The sequence below is a fragment of the Schistocerca serialis genome, chromosome 4 (genome assembly GCF_023864345.2).
Source record: "Schistocerca serialis cubense isolate TAMUIC-IGC-003099 chromosome 4, iqSchSeri2.2, whole genome shotgun sequence".
In the NCBI taxonomy this organism is placed as follows: Eukaryota; Metazoa; Arthropoda; class Insecta; order Orthoptera; family Acrididae; genus Schistocerca; species Schistocerca serialis.
In genome coordinates, this window is record NC_064641.1 from 766974153 (window position 1) to 766997990 (window position 23838).

General features: G+C 42.7%; 1 protein-coding gene across 1 annotated transcript in view; it reads left to right on the forward strand.

Annotated features, from left to right (window-relative positions):
• The window catches only part of LOC126474931 (uncharacterized), a 165833-nt gene extending 142417 nt beyond the window's left edge, over positions 1-23416 (forward strand). Inside the window, exons 11-15 of the mRNA XM_050102447.1 lie at positions 170-320; positions 7305-7440; positions 11837-12039; positions 19347-19503; positions 23299-23416. Coding sequence (XP_049958404.1) covers positions 170-320; positions 7305-7440; positions 11837-12039; positions 19347-19486 — 630 coding nt within the window. The 3' untranslated portion in view covers positions 19487-19503; positions 23299-23416. The remainder of the gene's footprint in view (positions 1-169; positions 321-7304; positions 7441-11836; positions 12040-19346; positions 19504-23298) is intronic.
• Positions 23417-23838: the final 422 nt, after the last annotated feature.

The window sequence follows — 23838 nt, forward strand, 5'->3', positions numbered from 1 at the left end:
TTGCTTCATTTGTGCTCTTGAAGTGTAACAAACTGCCGTGTTTACGTTGCCATACTTTAGAAGTTTCACGTCCATAAAATAATTCAATAGCTATTTTTAAGGCATTGTTGTATGTTCTATTGTGAGCAATATGTGATTCATGTTTTTTTTTTTTCTCACTCTCTTGCAGCAAGTTCCTGATGAATGCATTTCTGTTTTGGCATCAGTCTGTCGTACCATCAGCTTAGCAAATCTTCACATGTGCTTCCCAGAGGCGAAATACTGGCGGCAGTCACGTTCGATGCCAAAAGCTGCGAGTCCGTATGTGGAAATTTATCTAGGTAAATATATGTTTTACACTTCCAATTTATGTGTTCCTTAGTTTCTTCACAAACCAAAAGTTATTTTGAGAAATGCTCAGTTTGTAAGACATAATATTAAACCACATAAATACCTCGGACATAACAGCCACGTGTCTCAATACATAAAAATTGGTAACTGGGAAGTAAGAACGATAATTTACCGTTGTTATCTCACAAAGAAATGATTTCACGTAAAACTTCCAAAATATGTAATGTCTGTGTCACATCCTTACATCCGAAAGTGATTATACGTCTCATTGTGAACACAATGGTGCGTTAGGATCTCTATGGCACTCTCAAAAAAGTTAGAGCTCCCACATAGCGTCTACATCTACATCTACATGGCTGTTCTGCAAATCACACATAAACGTTTGACAGAGCGTTCATCGAACCACTTTCACAATAATTCTCTATTACTCCAGTCTCGAATAGCGCGCGGAAAAAACGAACACCTGTGTCCTTCCACGCGAGCTCTGATTTTCCTTGTTTTATTATGATGATCGTTTCTCCCTTTGTAGGTCGGCGTCAACAAAATATTTTCGTATTCGGAAGAGAAAATTGGTGATTGAAATTTCGAGAGAGGATCCTGCCGCAACAAGAAACGCCTATGTTTTAATGATGTCCACCCAAATCCTGTATCATGTCCACAACATCCTCTCCCCTATTTCTCGGTAATACAAAACGTTCCCCTTCTTTGAACTTCCTCGATATACTCCAGTAATCCTGTCTGGTAAGGATCCCACACCGCGCAGCAGTACTCTAGAAGAGGACGGACAAGGGCAGTGTAGGCAGTCTCTTTAGTAGATCTGTTGCATCTTCTAAGTGTTCTGCCAATATTTGTTCTTTCCAATTTAAGCTGTTTGTAATTATCGTTCCTAGGTGTTTCGTTGATTTTACCGTCTTTACATTTGATTGGCCTATCGTGTAATCAAAGTTTAACGGAATACTTTCAGTACTCATGTGGATGACCTCATACTTTTCGTTATTTAGAGTCAACCGTTAGTTTTCGCACCATACAGAAATCTTTTCTAGATAATTTTGCAATTGGTTTGGTCTTCTGATGACTTTACTAAACGACAAAAGACAGGAACAACCTAAGACGGCTTCTCAGATAGTCTACTAAATTCCTAAATCGTCTACATGCATAAGGAACAGCAGAGGGCCTACAACACTACCTAGGAACACCAGAAATCACTACTGCTTTACTCGATAACTCTCCACCAGTTGCTACGAACTGTGACCTCTCTAACAGGAAATCGCGAATCCAGTCACATAACTGAGACGATATTCCATAAACACGCAGTTCGATTACAAGCCGCTTGTGAGTTACTGTGTCAAAAGCCATCTGGAAATACGGTATCAATTAGAAATCCCTTGTCGAGAGCACTCAACACTTCGAGTGAGTAAAGAGAATGTTTCACAAAAACGATGTTTTCTAAGTCCATGTTGACTATGTGACAGTAGCCCGTTCTCTTCGAGGTAATTCATAACGTTCGAACACAATCCTTCTGCCGATCGATGTTAATGATATGGGCGTGTAATTTAATGGATTACTCCTATTGCCTATCTTAAATATTGGTGTGACGTGTGAAACTTTCCAACATTTGGATACGAATCTTTCACCGAGCGAGTGGTTGTATATGATTGTTTAGTATGGAGTTATTGCATCAGCATACTCAGAAAGCAACCTAACTGGTATACAGTCTGGACCGGAAGACTTGCTTTTATTAAGTGATTTAAATTGCTTCACTACTCCGAGGATATCTACTCCTGAGTTACTCATGTTGGCAACTGTTCTTGATTCGAGTTCTGGAATATTTACTTCGTCTTTTTTGCTGAAGCAATTTCAGAAGGCTGGGTTTAGTAACTCGGCTTTAGCAGCACTCTCATCGGTGGTATTTCCTTTGCTATAGCGCAGAGAAGGCGTTGATTGTGTCCTGCCGCCAGCGTCTCTTTGGATTTTCTGCCAGATTTCGAGACAAGTTTCGTTGCGGAAACTATTATAAGCATCCCGCATTGAAGTCCGCGCTAAATTTAGAGCTTCTGTAAAATATCGCCAGTCTTGGGAGTTTTGCGTTCGTTTAAATGTGGCATGCTTTTTTCGTTGTTTCTGCAAGTGTTCTCACCTGTTTTGTGTATCTACATCTACATCCATACTCCGCAAGCCACTTGACGGTGTGTGGCGGAGGGTACTTTGAGTACCTCTATCGGTTCTCCCTTGTATTCCAGTCGCTTGTTGTTCGTGGAAAGAAAGATTGTCGGTATGCCTCTGTGTGGGCTCTAATCTCTCTGATTTTATCCTCATGGTCTCTTCGCGAGATATGCGTAGGAGGGAGCAATATACTGCTTGACTGCTCGGTGAAGGTATGTTCTCGAAACTTCAACAAAAGCCCGTACCGAGCTACGGAGCGTCTCTCTTGCAGAGTCTTCCACTGGAGTTTATCTATTATCTCCGTAACGCTTTCGCGATTACCAAATAATCCTGTAACGAAGCGCGCTGCTCTCCGTTGGATCTTCTCTATCTCTTCTATCAACCCTATCAAGGATTATTTGGTAATCGCGAAAGCGTTACGGAGATGGTAGATAAACTCCAGTGGAAGACTTTGCAAGAGAGACGCTCCGTAGCTCGGTACGGGCTTTTGTTGAAGTTTCGAGGATATACCTTCACCGAGGAGCCAAGCAGTGTATTACTCCCTCCTACGTATATCTCGCGAAGAGACCATGAGGATAAAATCAGAGAGATTAGAGCCCACACAGAAGCATACCGACAATCCTTCTTTCCACGAAGAATACGAGATTGGAATAGAAGGGAGAACCTATAGAGGTACTCATGGTGCCCTCCGACACACACCGTCAAGTGGCTTGCGGAATATGGGTGTAAATGTAGATGTAGATGTAGAAACAGCGAGATCATCGGTGCTGGGGAAGGGAGTCGGCCGTGCCCTTCCAAAGGAACCAACCCGGCATCTGCATGAAGCAACTTAGCGAAATCACGGAAAACCTAATTCAGGATGGCCGGCCGCTGGTTTGTACCGTCGCCCTCCCGAATGCAAGTCCAGTGTGCTAACCACACTGCGCCACCTCGCTCGGTTTTTGAAGAGCGGAAAGTCTTTTGGTGCAAGATCCCATTATTCTGCTCGGTCAACATGCTCGGTACCCTCCGTGCAAAAATTTTGAAGTAGGCCAGTCTTTCAATGGTGGCCATAACTCTGCCTTTGTCGATGGATAACTGGCGGCACAACTCATTTGTTGTTACCCGGCGGTCGCCATGGACGATGTAGTCGACACGCTGGATATTGTGCGATGTCACTGCAGTCGCTGGCCGTCCGTTCCACTTGGAGTCAGTCATTTGTTTTTCCCTTCAGCTTCTCTACAGCTACGGATCCATCGTTCAACTGTGTTAATGTTGACGGCAACTTCTGCAAACAACTTCGTCAGCTTCTCATGAATGCGATTGAGCCTATTGCCCTCTACAGTAAGGAATGCAGTCACAGAACGCTGTCTTATATGTACGTCAAAATCGGCAATTTTCTAAACTCATACAGTGCTGCCATCTGTTTGTTAGTAGAGGTACTGTTACAGTAGTGGATCGTAGGAGAAGATTAGCGAAAGTGAGCCAGCTTCGTGATTATTGCTAGGTGGTTATAATCAAATTGGAGCTGTGCGAGGAGGACTGGTGTTAGCTGTTAATTACAGTGTAGCAACGAAACTTTGTAGATGCACTAATGCGGTGATGTGGAACCAATTAACATGGGAAAAAAATTAGCTCCAATTTTGACCACCAGGTACCAATCTGGAACTGTACGGCATGTCGTCAAAATATCCAGCGCTCATAGTGAAGAAATTGTGTACGTGGTAGCTAATAATAAAATCAACTTTGCGTCTTTCTCACTTCTTTGACCATTTCTACCCACGTTCCTGTTCCTAATCCATTGCATATGGGAACATTTCTGTACGTTATATTAATGCTTGGTGTCTCTTCCTTCGGACATGTCTGAAAGAACAGACACCACGTGGGATCCACAGCTGTGATACATATCATGTAAACTGAGTGGAGAGGGCAAAAAAGGAAAGGAATACCAGCGAAATGTAATACACTACTGGCCATTAAAATTGCTACACCACGAAGATGACGTGCTACTGACGCGAATTTTAACTGAGAGGAAGAAGATGCTGTGATATGCAACTGATTAGCTTTTCAGAGCATTCACACAAGGCTGGCGCCGGTGGCGACATCTACAACGTGCCGACATGAGGAAAGTTTTCAACCGATTTCTCATACACAAACAGCAGCTGCCTGGTGAAACGTTCTTGTGATGCCTCGTGTAAGGAGGAGAAATGCGTACCATCACGTTTCCGACTTTGATAAAGGTCGGATTGTAGCCTATCACAATTGCGGTTTATCGTATCGCGACATCGCTGCTCACGTTGGTCGAGATCCAATGACTGTTAGCTGAATATGGAGTCGGTGGGTTCAGGAGGGTAATACGGAGCGCCGTGCTGGATCGCAACGGCCTCGTATCACCAGCAGTCGAGATGACAGGCATCTTATCCGCATGTCTGTAACGGATCGTGCAGCCACGTCTCGATCCCTGAGTCAACAGATGGGGACGTTTGCAAGACAACAACCATCTGTACGATCAGTTCGACGACGTTTGCAGAAGCGTGGACTATCAGCTCGGAGACTATGGGTGCGGTTACCCTTGATGCTGCATCACAGACAGGAGCGCATTCGATGGTGTAATCAACGACGAACCTGGGTGCACGAATGGCAAAACGTCATTTTTTCGGATGAATCCAGGTTCTGTTTACAGCATCATGATGGTCGCATCCGTGTTTGGCGACATCGCGGTGAACGCACATCGGAAGCGTGTATTCGTCATCGCCATACTGGCGTATCACCCGGCGTGGTGGTATGGGGTGCCATTGTTTACACGTCTCGGTCACCTCCTGTTCGCATTGACGGCAATTTGCACAGTGGACGTTACATTTCAGATGTATTACGACCCGTGGCTCTACCCTTCATTCGATCCCTGTGAAACCCTACATTTCAGCAGGATAATGTACGACCGCATGTTGCAGGTCCTGTACTGGCCTTTCTGGATACAGAAAATGTTCGACTGCTGCCTTGGCCAGCACAATCTCCGGATCTCTCAATGGTGGCCGAGGAACTGGCTCGTCACGAGACGCCAGTCACTACTCTTGATGAACTGTGGTATCGTGTTGAAGCTGCATGGGCAGCTGTACCTGTACACATCATCCAAGCTCTGTTTGACTCAGTGCCCAGAGGTATCAAGGCCGTTATTACGGCCAGGGGTGGTTGTTCTGCGTACTGATTTCTCAGGATCTATGCACCCAAATTGCGTGATAGTGTAATCACATTTCAGTTCTAGTATAATATATTCGTCCAATGAATATCCGTTTATCATCTGCATTTATTCTTGGTGTAGCAATTTTAATGGCCAGTAGTGTATGAATGCGGTGACATGTCCGAAAGACAGACATTTCGCATTCATATAACTGATTCGCCTTGATGGGCAATGAATCTACATCTTTCATTGCAGATGCACATCTACGTTCGACCTCCAGGGGGAAGGTAACATCAGCGAGCATGGAGGACATGGACGGGGGACCAGGGATAGGTGGCGCTAGGAGGAAGTGTAGGTCGGTTGGCGAACTTGCCGAGATATACCACGCGTTTACGATAAACTCTGTATCTAGGTGGCTCAGTGGTTAACGCAAATGCCTAGTAAGCAAGAGACCTCGAGTTCGAGTCCCAGTCTGGCGCACATTTCCACTCGTCGCCGCGGATTACGCAGTAAGTCCCGATGCAGCTGATATCATTAGTTCCATCCCTTTCCTTCCCCCCCCCCCCATCTACCACCTTCAATTTACTTAATTTCTGTACGTCATTTTTGCAGTCAAAGTGGCAGATTGGCACGTGGTGGTCAAAATTAGAAGAATTTTTTTTTTCAGGGTAAATCGGTTCCGCATTGACGCAATAGTATATCAACCAAGTTTCGTGGCCACAAGATATTGCAGCCCACACTATACGCCTGTCAGTAGCTGCACTGTAATTATAACCGCCCGGTTCATTACCAATTTAATGATGGAGAAAGAAAAACGAGACATTTCTTTCTGACTACCTTCATATCTGGAGCCTGGAAACACAACGCCCCCCCCCCCCCTCCCCACTGCCTACCCCCCCCCCCCTCCCCCACCCCCCACCCCTCGAACGCTCAAGAATCCGCATCTGACGACAAAAGTATAATAGTGTGAGTCTTGGTTCGGATGAAATGGGTCGAAACAGACCGGCATTCTGCGAAACCGATCTCATCTCAAATTGCCTATAGTTAACTATTCTTTTAAAAGTATTAGCGCATTTGTCCTCTGAAGCCCTCACATTTGACCGGTCACCACTGGGAATTCGATGCGAGGAAGTGATAACAGGCTGGGTGAGTCAGTTCTGAAGTTGGCGGATTGCAGCAGCATACCCCTCCAGCAGGACCATAACTAGTAAAGCACTATGGTGTTCGAATCAACCTTCGGGTTGGTGACAACCTTACCTAAAAGTACTGGGTTTCACAGATGGATGATGACTTAACCCATACCAACCGTCCATTGACAAATTCATGCGCACTTACCTGTGTGTTGCGATTAAAAGAGGGGCTGCACAGCTCTATTAAAATTGATTTTTTTTTCTACAGGCGATTGATTGCAGCCTTTATAGCCTAATGCGGCTCTGACACTCACTAAACGAAATTATGAAGAAACTCATTGATCTTCTTTGCATTTTTTCTACTTCCTCTGTCAATACTGCCTAGTGGTTGCATGAGGTCGTCACCATAGCTGTGATATTACACGCCAGTTCAGAGAAGTAGTCGCACAAAGAGAAGAATTCTACTGATTGATACTATGTTCAGCGTGTGTTTCTGTTTGCTGATTCTTTCACCGTGTTTCCAGATAATGTGCTGAAGCCAGTACTGAAGGCGATGTCTCCCTTGCCGATGACAGTACAGCAGCACGTTGGAGCCATGGTTATGAGAATACTTTGTGAGGCCTGGCTGGATCATATCTACATACATCGCATCAAATTTAGGTAACCTGATCAATCTTCCAAAAGAAACATCCAGATAAACTGTAGTGACCTAGAGCTAGAAGGAGCTGTGTTACACATACAAAAAAAATGATTTTTTGGGGTATTTTTTAACTTCAAGCCTTGTGTTGAAGAGTGTTAAAAATCTCTCGCGATTTATATATCCCACTTGTCATCTACAACCATATACAGGCTGTCAAACGTTTTTTATTCCAGTCTATGATCACAACATTAATTATTTTGACTATGACCGGTTTCAGTCAGTAATGACCATCCTCAGATCTTTTCTACACCATGTCCTAAAGTGATAAGGCTGTAATCGCTTAGTCAAAACACATAAATATACTCAGCACAGCATCGTCACATAGATCTCAAATAAGGTGTAGAATAAGCCACATCATCAAAACAGTCATTTTTGCAACTCATTTAGATCTATGTGATGACGCTGTGCTGAGTATATTTACATGTTTTGACGATGCCATTACGGCCTTATCACTTTAGGACATGGTGCAGAAAAGGTCTGAGGATGGTCATTACTGACTGAAACCTGTCATCGTCAAAAGAATAAATATTGTGATCATAGGCTTGAATAAAAAAAATTTGACAGTATTGGATCACTGTTCGAATACGCGAATATGTCGCAGCTGGTATTTATACAGTCTGAATCACCTAAAAGTGCTATTGATGTGTGATTTTCACAGAATGGCTTGATGATCATGAGCTCGTGTTCTTAGCCAACATACAGATTGTAATAATACTTAGAAAGTGTATTTTTTGTGCAAACGTACACTTTTTAAACAGGACAGTGCCCATTGGTATTAACAAACTAGAAGTAGGTGTTTGTTGCAGGAGTCTAGTACGAATCGTTTACGAGATATTGAATTTTAAAAAGTTTCCACGCCGACAGTTGTTTGTGCCATTCGACCTGCGTAGTTAAAAAATGGTCCAAATGGCTCTAAGCACTGTGGGACTTAACATCTGAGGTCATCAGTCTCCTGGACTTAGAACTACTTAAACCTAACTAACCTAAGAACATCACACACATCCATGCCCGAGGAAAGATTCGAACCTGCGACCGTAGCAGCAGCGCCTAGAACCGCTCGGCCACAACGGCCTTCTACCTCGTAAACGACTAGCTCTAGAACCCTGCAACAAACACCACTGACATACTAATTTATACGACTTTTAGTTTGTTGATATCAATAGGAATTATTCCGTTTAAAAAATGTATGTTTGCAGAAAAGATAGACTTTCTAAGCATTAATAGAATCTGTTTATTAGCTAACAATACGAGTTCCTGGCTAACAATCTACTCTGTGAAAACCGAACATAAATAGCATTTGCCACTTCCGTAATACTGTGTTTACGGTGCAAGTTTTAGGTGATTCATCCTGCACACAAGACAACTCATTTTGAGTTGGTTAGACTCACAGTCTAAAATGGAGTTATCCTTCATCTGAAGTTACTGAGTTGTAAAATTCGTTTCCGCCAACAAAACAACGTTTTGAACATGTATTTTTAATTCTGTAGAATAAAAATATACATAGTACCATACAATTTCTTGGTTTCAACATTATTTTAATGCCTTACAATATAAAACTAATGTAATGTAATAAACAAATTAATAGAAGTCATAATATTTAAAGATTACAAAGCAAGCGGGAAATGAAAACAACAGGTAAATATTTCAGCTGCTGTTGGGAAGAGACGAAATAATAAATAGTTACTGTAATGATGACGATGAGCAACATGAGGACACATTTGAGCACTGAAATTACGAGTCACAGCCCATCACACCAAATCACCATTCGTTTTATGTTGGTTGAAGAGCATCAAACAGTGGCTGAAGAAATTTAATATTGTACATTTTACTTGTATTTTCAAAACCTTTAAAATTCCGATCGTAACACCGATTTAATTTCTTACAAATTAAATTTGTTTCGAATAAGTTAAAATAATAAGTATTTTTCAACGTCACCTATTTTCCAGTTACCTGCAATGTTCGGAGGACATGCAGAACACAAACGCTTAACAATATAACATTTCTTGTCAAAAACTGTTTCTATTAAAATCTTGCTGCTCTCTTATGTAACCACGTTTTGGACAGCTTCCGCTAGTACTAGGCTCCTCAATATCTGTACTGCTCGCTCTGAGGTTTCGTAATGATATGAATGTTATTTTTGAAGGTAGATATTTTTAGGTTACGCTTGTAATAACCAGTGCGTCGATAGCACAAAAATATAGTATAAAAATAGATTCTGTGCAACAGCTCATTGCATTTTATCTGGTTACTTGTGAACTACTTGCCGTATGGAAATACTTCTAGTTTTTGTGTCCGCAAGATGAAAAAACAAATAATAATTGCTTTATAATTTCATTTTCTGTTAGACACCTGTAGCATATCCCGAATTAGTGCTAGCCTGTGGAATGTGTATTCCGTGTTTTTGTGGCGAATAGTACTTTCCACTAGAAACAAGATCATATAAACTATTAGTAAATCGTTCACATCATCAAATGTGTCATAATAAACTACACTACTGGCCATTAAAATTTCCACACCAAGAAGAAATACAGATGATAAACGGGTATTCACTGGACAAATAGATTATACTAGAACCGACATGTGATTACATTTTCACGCAATTTGGGTGCATAGAAACTGACAAATCACTACATACAACAACCACCTCTGGCCGTGATAACGGGCTTGATACGCCTGGGCATTGAGTCAAACAGAGCTTGGATGACGTGTACAGGTACAGCTGCCCATGCAGCTTCAACACGATACCACAGTTCATCAGGAGTAATGACTGGCATATCGTGACGAGCCAGTTGCTCGGCCACCATTGACCAGACGTTTTCAATTGGTGAGAGATCTGGAGAATGTGCTGGCCAGGGCAGCAGTCGAACATTTTCTGTATCCAGAAAGGCTAGTACAGGACCTGCAACATGCGGTCGTGCATTATCCTGCTGAAATGTAGGGTTTCACAGGGATCGAATAAAGGGTAGAGCAACGGGTAGTAACACATCTGAAATGTAACGTCCACTGTCCAAAGTGCCGTCAATGCGAACAAGAGGTGACCGAGACATGTAAACAATGGCACCCCATACCACCACGCCGGGTGATACGCCAGTATGGCGATGACGAATACACGCTTCCGATGTGCGTTCACCGCGATGTCGCCAAACACGGATCCGACCATCATGATGCTGTAAACAGAACCTGGATACATCCGAAAAAAAGACGTTTTGCCATTCGTGCACCCAGGTTTGTCGTTGATTACACCATTGCAGGCGCTCCTGTCTGTGATGCAGCGTCAAGGGTAACCGTAACCATGGTCTCCGAGCTGATAGTCCATGCTGCTGCAAACGTCGTCGAACAGTTCGTGCAGATGATTGTTGTCTTGCAAACGTCCCCATCTGTTGACTCAGGGATCGAGACGTGGCTGCACGATCCGTTACAGCCATGCGGATAAGATGCCTGTCATCTCGACTGCTAGTGATACGAGGCCGTTGGGATACAGCACGGCGTTCCGTATTACCCTCCTGAACCAACCTATTCCATATTCAGGTAACAGTCATTGGATACAAACGCGAGCAGCAATGTCGCGATACGATAAACCGCAATCGTGATAGGCTACAATCCGACCTTTATCAAAGTCGGAAACGTGATGGTACGCATTTCTCCTCCTTACACGAGGCATCACAAGAACGTTTCACCAGGCAACGCCGGTCAACTGCTGTTTGTGTATGAGAAATCGGTTGGAATTTTTCCTCATGTCAGCACGTTGGGTGTTGCCACCGGCGCCAACCTTGTATGAATGCTCTGAAAAGCTATCACCGCATCTTCTTCCTGTCGGTTAAATTTCGCGTCAGTAGCACGTCATCTTCGTGGTGTAGCAATTTTAATGGCGAGTAGTGTAGCAAGAAGGAAAGGAGGAAAATTAATGTCAATCTTCGCATTGGTGATTAGTTATTAAAGATGCAGCACAAGGCCAGTGTGGTGAAGCACTGGTAATGAGGGACATTTCCAGTATTCGCCTCAATGAACTGAGGGATAGCACTGTAAACCTAGCTCTGGATGACTTGTTTCCGAATATTAAATGATTGTTTTTAACTGCAGCAGCCACCTGATTGTAAATAATAAGATAAAATGGTACTTGTTATTGTTTACCTATAGTCTATTCTTATACCATCGTTATACACATAATTATCAGCAGTTGAAATACCTTTATGTTACGTACGGCTGTGTAAATTGTTGAGAAAAATAAACAGATAGTTGCGTCTTTATAAAAGTTACAACGTAAGCATTCTTCTGCATTTTTTACTTCGATCCAATGTTAAAATAATGTACTATCCACGCTGCAAGAACAGCTCAATTTGCAACTTTAATTTTCAGCGAATGGGGCGCAGTTCAGTTGCTGATGGACTTCGCCGCGATTCCTACCTGGCTGGAACAGCAAAAGGAAGTTTCGTCTAGTATACAACATTACCTCATGAAACACGAAGTGCTGCGACGTTGCGAAGGAGTTGGGCGTTTGCTACTCAGGCGCCCAGGCGAACCGATACCTATGGTGGAGCACAAGACCCGATCGCGACAAGGTAATGTCGATCGTTAAAGTGAAAGTGATCTTCACAGGTTAATGCTTATAAGCATCGCTGTTAATTCAGCTCTTGTGTTGAGCAATAACTCAGAAGAAAGCGCATAATTTTTATTACATAAGCGTCAAGGGTGTCAGCGTTTATATTAACTACATATCCAAACAGCCAACAATGGTTAATTGGTTTGATAAACGACATCTTGTTGCACATCATAAACTGTTAAGTCAGAACTGTGTATTAGCTAGACCGCTATTCTGGCGTACAGAGCTTCGTTAGTGACATTCGATACGGAAGATAAACAACAAGAATAGACTATACTAACAAGGTAGGCCACGACATTGGGATCACGGATTTATTTCAAACTTTCTGTACCTTCAGTAGGCCATTGAAACAACATAATGTGCAAGCAGTAAGGTGCATTACAGGGGCAATTCGAGAAAATCGCAAGAGAAGTTTTGCGCGTCTATTATGTAACTCGTGGTCAAAAGACATTGTGGTAAAGAGATTAGCGTCTGCGATTTGCAAGAGAGCCTGGATGAGGCGACGGTTCGAATCCTGTCTTGTCATACTTTTTAATCTATTTTTTTCATCATTTGTCACATTATTTAGTTTATATGACATTTGATTGGGTAATATAATGAAAAAACCACGTGCATTTTCATAAAGCCGTAGTGAATTTTACATGTTATTTGACTATTTACTACTCTCAGTTATATTTTCAAGGAAGAGGGACAGGTTAGGAAAGCCCAAGTCAAGCCTCGATAAATAATGATGCAAAAGACGTTATTCACAATCAGCAATATCGTAAGTCACAATGATGGATGGATGGATATGGTGTTATGGGCGCTCAACAGTGTAGTCTTTAGCGGCCGAAGTCACAATGAGTCGGACCACGAAAGTGCTCTCGACATTACACGTTGCAGGATGGTACTTGGGACATGTAAAAGATGAATTGAAACGGCATCTATTACATCGAAAGACTGCAGTTTTCCCGCATTTACAGGGAATGTTCAGACTTTCTAAGGGAAAACAGTCTTCGTTGGCATTTTGAAAATTAAATAATATGATCATTTATGAAAAAAATAGACTAATAATTAATGCTGAGCGGCAGTCGAACAGCCCCCTCATACACGTTCGTCTTACGGAGCTCGAACGCTAATCAGGTGATCACCATGAACTCTAACGTCTGGGACCCACGTACAGATACATGTGTTGCATAACAGACGCGTAAACCTTCTCTTGCGGTTTTGTCGGAACTGCCAGAGTAGTGCACCTTACTACTTGGGCATTGTTGTTTTAATGGAAGACTAAACGTGTACAAAGTTTCAAGTAAATCGGTGACCCCGACGCCGTGGCCTCCCCTTGTAAGGGACAAAAATTGATGCCATTTGTCTACTTCAAAAAAAAAAAAACAAAAGAAAGAAGATATCTGACATGCACGTCATTTGACGTAGACTGCACAGTAAGAAAGTAATCTTGATTTTCTGCTTCAGTGTATACAAAGTGACCGCGTCCTGTGGCCAACAACGTCCTCAGATCTGGCTGCGACATAAAATTTGTACACTACTGGCCATTAAAATTGCTACACACGAAGATCATGTGCTACTGACGCGAAATTTAACCGGCAGGAAGAAGATGCTGTGATATGCAAATGATTAGCTTTTCAGAGCATTCACACAAGGTTGGCACCGGTGGCGACACCTACAACATGCTAACATGAGGAAAGTTTCCAACCGATTTCTCAAACACAAACAGCAGTTGACCGGCGTTGCCTGCTGAAACGTTGTTGTGATGCCCCGTGCAAGGAGGAGAAGTGCGTACCATCACGTTTCCGCCTATCGCAATTGCGGTTTATCGTATCGCGACATTGCTGCTCGCGTTGATCGAGATCCAATGACAGTTAGCAGAATATGGAATCTGTGGGTTCAGGAGGGTAATACAGAACGCCGTGCTGGATCCCAACGGCCTCGTATCACTAGCAATCGAGATGACAGGCATCTTATCTGCATGGCTGTAACGGATCGTGCAGCCACGTCTCGATCCCTGAGTCAACAGATGGGGACGTTTGAAAGACAACAACCATCTGCACGAACAGTTCGACGACGTTTGCAGCAGCATGGACTATCAGCTCGGAGACCATGGCTGCGGTTACCCTTGACGCTGCATCACAGACAGGATGGTGTACTCAACGACCAACCCGGGTGCACGAATGGCAAAACGTCATTTTTTCGGATGAATCCAGGTTCTGTTTACAGCATCATGATGGACGTATCCGTGTTGGGCGAAATGGCGGTGAACGCACAATGGAAGCCTGTATTCGTCATCGCCATACTGGCTTATCACCCGGCGTGATGGTATGAGGTGCCATTGGTTACACGTCTCGGTCACCTCTTGTTCGCACTGACGGCACTTTGAACAGTGGACGTTACATTTCAGATGTCTTACGACCCGTGGCTCTACCCTTCATTCGATCCCTGCGAAACCGTACATTTCAGCAGGATAATGCACGACTGCATGTTGCAGGTACTGTACGGGCCTTACTGGATATTGAAAATGCTCGACTGCTGCCCGGCCAGCACATTCTCCAGACCTCCTAGCAACTGAAAACGACTGGTCAATGGTGGCCGAGCAACTGGCTCATCACAATAGGCCAGTCGCTACTCTTGATGAACTATGGTATCGTGTTGAAGCTGCATGGGCAGGTGTACCTGTACACGCCATCCAAGCTCTGTTTGACTCAATGCCCAGGCGTATCAAGACCGTTATTACGGCCAGAGGTGGTTATTCTGGGTACTGATGCTCAGGATCTACGCACCCAAATTGCGTGAAAATGTAATCACATGTCAGTTCAAATGGTTCAAATGCCTCTGAGCACTATGGGACTTAACATCAATGGCCATCAGTCCCCTAGAACTTAGAACTACTTAAACCTAACTAACCTAAGGACAGCACACAACACCCAGCCATCACGAGGCAGAGAAAATCCCTGACCCCGCCGGGAATCGAACCCGGGAACCCGGGCGTGGGAAGCGAGAACACTACCGCACGACCACGAGATGCGGGCACATGTCAGTTCTAGCATAACGTATTTGTCCAGTGAATACCCGTTTATCATCTGAATTTGTTCTTGGTGTAGCAATTTTAATGGCCAGTAGTGTAGTACCAGCTCGGATGTCAACTCCGTTCCAGCGCCAGTATGCAGGATGCCAAGAAGCAGTTACAACGGTTGTGGGGCAACTTGCCTCAGCAGAGTATACAACGGCTGTACGTGGGGGAGTTGGAAAATAAGTTTCCCCTGTCGATTGTGGTCAGAGTTGTGTGTGAAAGGACAAAAAAGAGAATGAGACATTAAAGATAAGACTTATTTTTATTTTTCTACATAATTTCTAAGTACATTGAGACATTTGTCATACGCTTTATAAGATTCAAAAAGCCTTCCAGGAAAAAATAAAGGCGTTGCATACGGAAGAAGCGTTTGAACTGTTTGTTTGACGTCAGCATTGCTGCCAAAGCGCCTTCCGCCGAGAGTCTTCTTCAAAGCAGGAAACAGATGGAAGTCACTTGGTGCGAGATGCAGACTGTAAGGCGGATGGTGTAGGCGCTCTCAACCAAGAGTTGCAATATGGTTTTGCGTTACCGTCGCCGTGTGTGGTCTCGCATTATCATCCAACAGCAGAACGCCAGATCTGAGAAGGCCAGGCCGCTTTTTCCCTATCACCTCTTTCAATTTCGACAGAGTGGCACAGTACCGCGCAGCATTTGTGGTTGCATCCTCCAGTAAGTCAAGCAACAAAACTCCTTTGGCGTCCACGAAAACGGTGAGTAGCACTTTACCTGTATACTGAGTGCTTTTGAACTTCATTCGGACAGGTGATGGCGGATGTTTCCACTCCATGGATGCGGCCTTCGATTGTGGCGTGTAATGGTGGACCCACGTTTCATCCCCAGTCACAATCGACACAGGTCATTGCCAGATTCAAGGAAACGCACGAGCTGTTGCAGGCTGAACGCCATGCGTTGTTCCGTGTGTGTCGGGGTCAGTTGGCGGGGCACCCATCGTGCTGACACCTTCCTGTATCGAAGAATGTCGTGGATGGACTTGTGAGCTCTCTCATGTCCGATTCCAAGTTCTGCCGCTATTCCATCGATGGTGATACGCCGTTTCGCTTTAATCATGTCATCCAACATCCTGATATTTGCATCTGTAGTGGCCGTGAGCGTTCGTCCAGGTCTCGGTATGTCCTGCGCTTTCTGACGTCCATCACTGAATTGCTGGGACCATCTCCGCACCATTTGCCTCGACATCACACCTGACCCATATACCTCAACAATGCGGTTATGAATTTCTGTGCCTGATACTCCACGTGCCCATTCATTGCGGATAACAGCTCTCACTTCCGCCTTTGAGACCACGACTCCAAAACGCACCTTCTCTGCATAGCTCCGGGAAAAGACTGAGCGTCTGGCCTCCGCTTTGCGCAGGCACTGCGACAGCGCTAACTGCATATCACGCAACTCTGCCGACATTCGACAGGGGAAACTTATTTTCCAACTCCTCCTCGTATGATACGCTTCCTAACCGAAACAGTGCACATATCCAGGCGAAAGGAAATGCAAAGTCATACTGGCCAGCTACATGCGGTAAAAAATGTGCAAATCTTTTTCGAAGGTTTAGGGTACAAATGTTTACGTCATTTACTCGTTCGCCTGACATGTCGCTCAACGAACATGCTTCGGATATGTTTTGGTTGATAGCTTGACTGACACGGACCTCCAGTAACCACTGTTGAAACTTCGTTGATTAGAATAGAAACCATGTGGAGGGGCGTCGCAGTTTATTTTCATGTTCTTCAAGCTGCGCTTGAGGCGTATAAGGAGAGGATGATTACACTATTCTCGACTGTCCAAAGAAAAGATGAGTTACAGTTTTGCAATATTTTAATGAGTTGTCAATTGTCACGTTCGTAACTTGTGACAAGAAGTTAATTTCATTCACATCACATTCTAGCATCTCCACTTAATTCAGTCCGTTTTATCACACATTACTAGGAGACATGAGTAGTTCGTGTTTTTTTTATCGGGACGACTCCGTTCGTACGCAAGAGAAGCGCAAACGGCTCATCTGTTTGACAGAAGGTGGAGTGGGTCGAAATGAAAGCATTACAAAACGGAAACTGCTCCATGGTGGGAAGATTCAGACTTCTTTTTTAACCTCAACTACTCCGTTTGCCAGCAGTTAACCCAAAACAGGTCAAACAGTGCGGCAAGAGCAGTGAGGTTGTTACTACGGTAGTAGTCCGCCCCGATAGCTGAATGGTCAGCGTGACGGACTGCAGTCCTAAGGGTCACGGGTTCGATTTCCAGCTGGGTCGGAGATTTTCTCCACTCAGGGGCAGGGTGTTGTGTTGTCTTCATTATCATTTCATCCCCATCCGGTGCGCAGGTCACCCAATGTGGCGTCAAATGTAATAAGACCTGCACCAAGGCGGTCGGACCTGCCCTGTAAGGGGCCTCCCGGTCAATGACGCCAAACGCTCATTTCCATTTCCACTACGGTGGTCAGCTCTAACAAAAAAGTGTGTCGCAAAAAGTGTCCTTGCTGTTGCAATTTTCGCAAATGCAAGGGTACTTTATCAAAATGTGTAATGTGTGTTTATAGGCGTTACGTTAAAACAGACTGGAGTAAGAAATCCGGCCGGTAGGAAAAGTCGGTTTCGCAATAAATGTGATTACGATCCTTTAGTGGATGATTATGTGTTTTTAATGGCTTCTACTCAACTAGAAAATCTAAGAAGCGCAGTTTTTACCTTCCTTGGAGCAACTAGTTCACTGAAGATTTCTTATACAATATCTGCGTTGCGGAAAACATCGAGGCTACATTTGTCACTTGTGCTATTCAAAGTGGCGCGTTCATTTTGGGCATGCCATGCCTGTCGCTAGTTATAGAGAAAATAGATTCTTTCTCGGGAACGTCGTTTTCATTTTGTTATTCATGCTGTTTCAGGTGTTCGCAAACTTGGATGTTTTTTCCTAATTTGGCATTTAAATTACAATAGTTTTCCGAAACACAACTAGCTCTTTATACTCGTGAAGTAATAAGTGCTATTGACAGGGGATGTCAAATTGATTCCACATTTTTAGATTTCCAGAAGGCTTTCGACACTGTTCCTCACAAGCGTTTTCTAATCATACTGCGTGCCTACGGAGTATTGCCTCAGTTGTGCGAATGGATTCGTGATTTCCTGTCAGAAAGGTCACAGTTCGTAGTAATAGACGGAAAGTCATCGAGTAAAACAGAAGTAATATCCGGCGTTCTCCAAGGAAGTGTTATAGGCCCTCTATTGTTCCTAATCTATATTAACGACATAGGAGACAATCTGAGTAGCCATCTTAGACTGTTTGCAGATGATGCTGTCATTTACCGTCTTGTAAAATCATCGGACAGCAAAACGACTTGCAAAATGATTTAGATAAGATATCTGTATGGTGCGAAAAGTGGCAGTTGGCCCTGAATAAAGAAAAGTGTGAAGTTATTCACATGAGTACTAAAAGAAATCAGCTAAATTTCGATTACGCGATAGGTCACACAAATCTGAAGGCTGTAAATTTAACTAAATACTTAGCGTTTACAATTACAAACAACCTAAATTTGAACGATCACATACATAATATTGTGGGTCGAGCAAACGAAAGACTGTGATTCATTGGCAGAACACTTAGAAGGTGCAACAGGTCTACTAAAGAGACTGCTTACACCACGCTTGTCCGCCCTATTCTGGAGTATTGCTGTGCGGTGTGGGATCCGCATCAAGTGGGACTGACGGATGACGTCGAAAAAGTGCAAAGAAAGGCAGCTCGTTTTGTATTACCGCGAAATAGGGGAGATAATGTCACAGACATGATACGTGAATTGGAGTGGCAATCATTAAAACAAAGGCGTTATTTGTTGCGACGGGATCTTCTCATGAAATTACAATCACCAGTTTTCTCCTCCGATTGCGAAAACATTCTGTTGCCACCCACCTACATAGAGAGGTATGATCATCACGATAAAATAAGAGAAATCAGGGCTCGCACAGAAAAATTTAAGTGCTCGTTTTTCCCGCGTGCCGTTCGAGAGTGGATCGGTAGAGAGACAGCTTGAAGGTGATTCATTGAACCCTCTGCCAGGCACTTTAATGTGAATAGCAGAGTAATCAAGTAGATGTAGATGTAGAACTGTTTATTACATACCATCCTGATGACTAAATGCTTCGTAGTGTTTGCTATCCCAGTCACTATATATTGCCTGTGTGAATACTTTGCAGTACCTGAATCGCCAAATGGCTCCAACGCCTCGGAAGCAATGGACACGCTGCCAGCGGAAATGTATGTCCCCAACCAGGAGCAGTGGCTGGAACTGCGGGCTCCTCGCTCCAAAGGCCTGTCCTTGTGCTGCAGCAGCTGACGGCAACAGAGCTTCTGGTAATCATGCGGCCTATTCTTGAAAAATATTTACTACAAAAAGGAAAGAGCTAGCGAGAAGTAGAGTAAGTCCGGATATTATGGAATATCATTTACTGTTGTAGTTGAATCTACAAACTCAACTCATTCTTGGCTCTCAAACACACTTCATCGTAAACTTCATCCATTTGGCAATAGGTATTTGTATTTCTCTAAGTAAAATGTAAAAAAGTTAGCACAGTAAGAAGAAGAAAAGACAGTTGCTCTTGAACATTAACGTAGAATAGTAGGGAAATATGAATTATGAAACTTCCTGGCAGATTAAAACTGTGTGCCGGACCGAGACTCGAACTCGGGACCTTTGTCTTTCGCGGGCAAGTGCTCTACCACACAGTTTTAATCTGCCAGGAAGTTTCATATCAGCGCACACTCCACTCCAGAGTAAAAATCTCATTCTGAATATGAAGTATGCTAGTAAAAATGAAGATAATCATGTAAATTTGGGAGAAAATATTTATTCTGAGATTGCTCTTGTTTTACACTCTTTAAAAAATTGCTTATCTGTAGCAGAAAAAAATAATCTGATTCGATAACAAATCTGTAAGTTTGTTAATTTCAAAACAAAATTATGAAACACTAATTTGTTTATCTGATAGAGGTGATCCGTTTTACATTCTTTTATTTGCATTCTTCTAATATTGGTTCTCAGCACCTGCACAGTCAACGAACGCTAAGTATTCCACGTTGCCCAACGCAACAACAACATAACAGCAGAACCAACTGTATCCATAGCAAAAAACTGAGCAATTCATAACAGTCTACCGTATTTTAAGGACTATTCGACGCAATTTTTTCTTCGAAAAATTGTCTCCCAAATTCAGGTGCGTCTCATTCTCGAAATTAATATAAAAATGTACAGTGTTTGATTCAAAACTCCCGCCGGTCTCGAAAATTGCCATATATTCGATGCCGCGGGAAACTTATCTCTGTCTGGCAACACTGGGTTCAACTGGTAGCAGCAGTGCACCGATGCGACGAACATGAGTTGCGGGGATTCACAAACACTGTCTAGCCAATGGTGTGTCATTGCCGTCTACGGTGCTAAGAAACTTGAATTGAAAGTGATCTGTGTTATAGGTAACAGTACAATATTTTTGTTAGTAGCTAGTTTCGTGATGGAAAAAAGCTATACATATTTTGCAGTCTATAAATTCAAAGTAATAGCACGTGTAGAAGAACGTGGAAATGAGCGGCATTTCGACCCTCCGCCAACAGAAAAAACCATTCGCGACTGGCTGGCTAGTAAAGAAGAACTGAAATATATGAGGAAAACTAAATGTGCAAATAGAGTACTGAATGCAAAATGTCCAAAACTAGAAAATGACGTACTGAACTGGAGTCAAGTACACCGTCTAAATGGCACTGGAATTAATACAAAATGATTCAAACACACGCTCGTAAGCTAGCGCTACAGTGGAACTTAACAGACTTTAAGGACAGAGTTGGTTGGCGCTGTAGATTTATGAAGCGTCATGGACTTAGCATGCGAGCTAGAACCAAGATATGTCAGAAAATGCCACAAGAATGTGAAGAGAAAATATTATCTTTCCTGGAAGTAAGCCTAATAGCGAATACCAACGATATTCCTCTGACATTTGATGTGTCAAGTAACGGAACTGTTGCCATGAAAGGTGCCAAATTTGTAACTGTAAAAACAAGAGGACATGAAAAATACTCTAAATTGTTGTCCTTTCATGTTGTGCTGACGTTACTGAACTTAATCCAATGATCATTTTCAAGCGCAAAACAGTACCAAAACCTTCTGAAATACAGCCAGATGTTGTTGTTCACGTACGTGACAAGGTTTGGATGGACGAGGCTGGTATGAAACTATGGATTAACAGAGTGTGGGAGAGATGAAAGGTGCTTGATTGAAGAAAAGTACTCTTCTTGTGCTAGACCAATTTAGTAGACATTTGGAAAATTCTGTGAAAGAGAAACTGAGACAGGGAAGTACAGAGCTTGCTCTTACTTCGGGAGGACTTACTTCACAACTGCAACCTCTTGATGTCCCGATAAATAGACCAGAGAGAGAAATGGAATGGATGACGGATAAAACCAAACATGAATTCACGACTAAGGGTTCTTTAAAACGCCCTACAATCAGTGTCAGTGGATTAAACAGTCGTGGTCTAAAGTGACAGAAGACATTATTGTTAAACCATTCAAGACGTGCGGCATAAGTAACGCTGTCGAAGGCAGTGAGGACCAGCTTATATGTGGAAAGGACAACGATGACGACGAAAAGGAGGAGGAAGAAGGAGAAGAATAAAGTTCAGATGACGATTTTCAGGGATTTTAAAGGTCAGTTCGGTTTTATGAACTAAGAAATTTTTTTTTAGTCTGGCAGTGCAATCTAATAATAAAAATGGTAAAAATGTTAATTTTACAAAACTGCTTAAAATTAGGGTTGTATTTTAGTCCGTAAAATACGGTACTACTCTTTTCCTTATTAAATGGTATAGTTTTAATCGTTAGCGTATATTTTCCATAATTATTACATCGTTTTGAAACATTACATGCAAAAATTTTTTTAAAACAAGCAATCGTCCTATCATAGATCCTATAGGTATACCGCCTACCTAGCTTTCTATCCTTTCGTGAACGACATTATCTCCTGTACACCTGTTGTGATACACCTTTTGTCTAAAACTGAAATGTGCTCTTTGTCTTGCATTCCACTTCTTTACCTTCTGTTCCTCTTGAGATAATTACTTGTATCTCCGACAGATTTTTGCATGTAGAAGTGAACTATACACGGTTTATTTTTTCATGCTGTTCTCATATGGGGCTTAGGTTTCACAGTCACAAAGTATGTAGATTTTGTGTCACTGTACTGGGAGCTTAAATTAATTCTTGCTGTTGACGAAATTGCTCAGTAGTTGTACTAGTCCAGCGACACGAGACGCATTTCACAGTAGAAACATTACACTTTAAGATCTGTGTGTGACTTTCCAATGGAATGAATATAACATACCCATTTAATGCCTTCAACATGTCGGGTCTTGTACCAACAAAATAGTAGTCTTCTACGTTTATCTCAAGAAATCTGCTGCGGAAAGTCACAGTTTGCTAGTGGGAGTGTATGGACAACATGATCTGTCGGAAACAACGTCCGAGATTGGTTTCGACGATTTAGAAACAGCAATTTTGAGGTGCGTGACGAAACTCATCCTTGTCGCTGTGGTGAATCATGAACTACTGCAACCGGGTAAAAAGGCGAATTCTGAACGTTGAAAAGCACAATTACTCAACCCGAGTCGCACATTTGAAGACAAACGCACGCAGTAGACTTATACACAAGACAAAGTCATTCTGTTTCACGACATGTTGCAAACTGAGCTTGAAGGAACTTCGATAGGATTTCTTACCCCATTCGACATATTCACCAGATATCGCCCCTTCCGTCTACCATTTGTTTTAGTTCATGCAGCATGGCGTCTATGAACAACACTTGACACATTTTAACCATCTTGAAAACTGCCTCCATGAGTCGATCAGCCTCAAAAGAATCTGAACATTTTATCAAGGAATCCTTTTGTTACCTGAAAAATAGGAAGGATATTACTTTCAGTAAGTTGTCTTACGCCGTTCAATAAAGTATAAATGTTTTCTGCCCAATAAACAGCAAGAATTAATTCAAGTACGCAGTAATTTCCAGTTTTATTTTTTATGTATGCGTCTTTGTATGATTTATGTATTATAACAATGTTGCTTAGCACGTCTTTCCCACTGACTGTGATATTTATTTTGCAGATGTCCTCGACAACACCCGATGAAGTATAAAGTCAAATCGAAAGGAATCATTTTACATTGATATACATCTATTTTCTCCTTACGTCAATGGCAGTAATTCATGTGAACTGTTAGCGTGTTTGTAATATTATTTTTTACTAAATAAACTCTTTGTAAGAATATTTATTTACCTCGTAATCTTCCTTCAAAAATTCGTTTGAACAGTATTCTTTCGTCAGTATCCAATCATTCTACGTTTAATGGTGACAGCTGCATGAACTACAGCGTAAGTTAAGTGGGGCAGTAATGGAAATGAGGGAGGAGGGGTAGTCACTTGCCTGTAGCTACAGGTACAGACTGTGTACTGCTGGATCCCTAAGCCACGTCAAATTTGTTACATTCTACAAAGTCATTATCTACTGCAAATTAAGACCGCATATACTATTCAGTTACAAGTATAATGATATGATGGCAAAGAGAAATACAGTGACAAAATGTATTCCTTGGCAAAAAAATGTACTTTGCTTTTAAGCCAATGGATTTTATGTATTTTGTCCATAA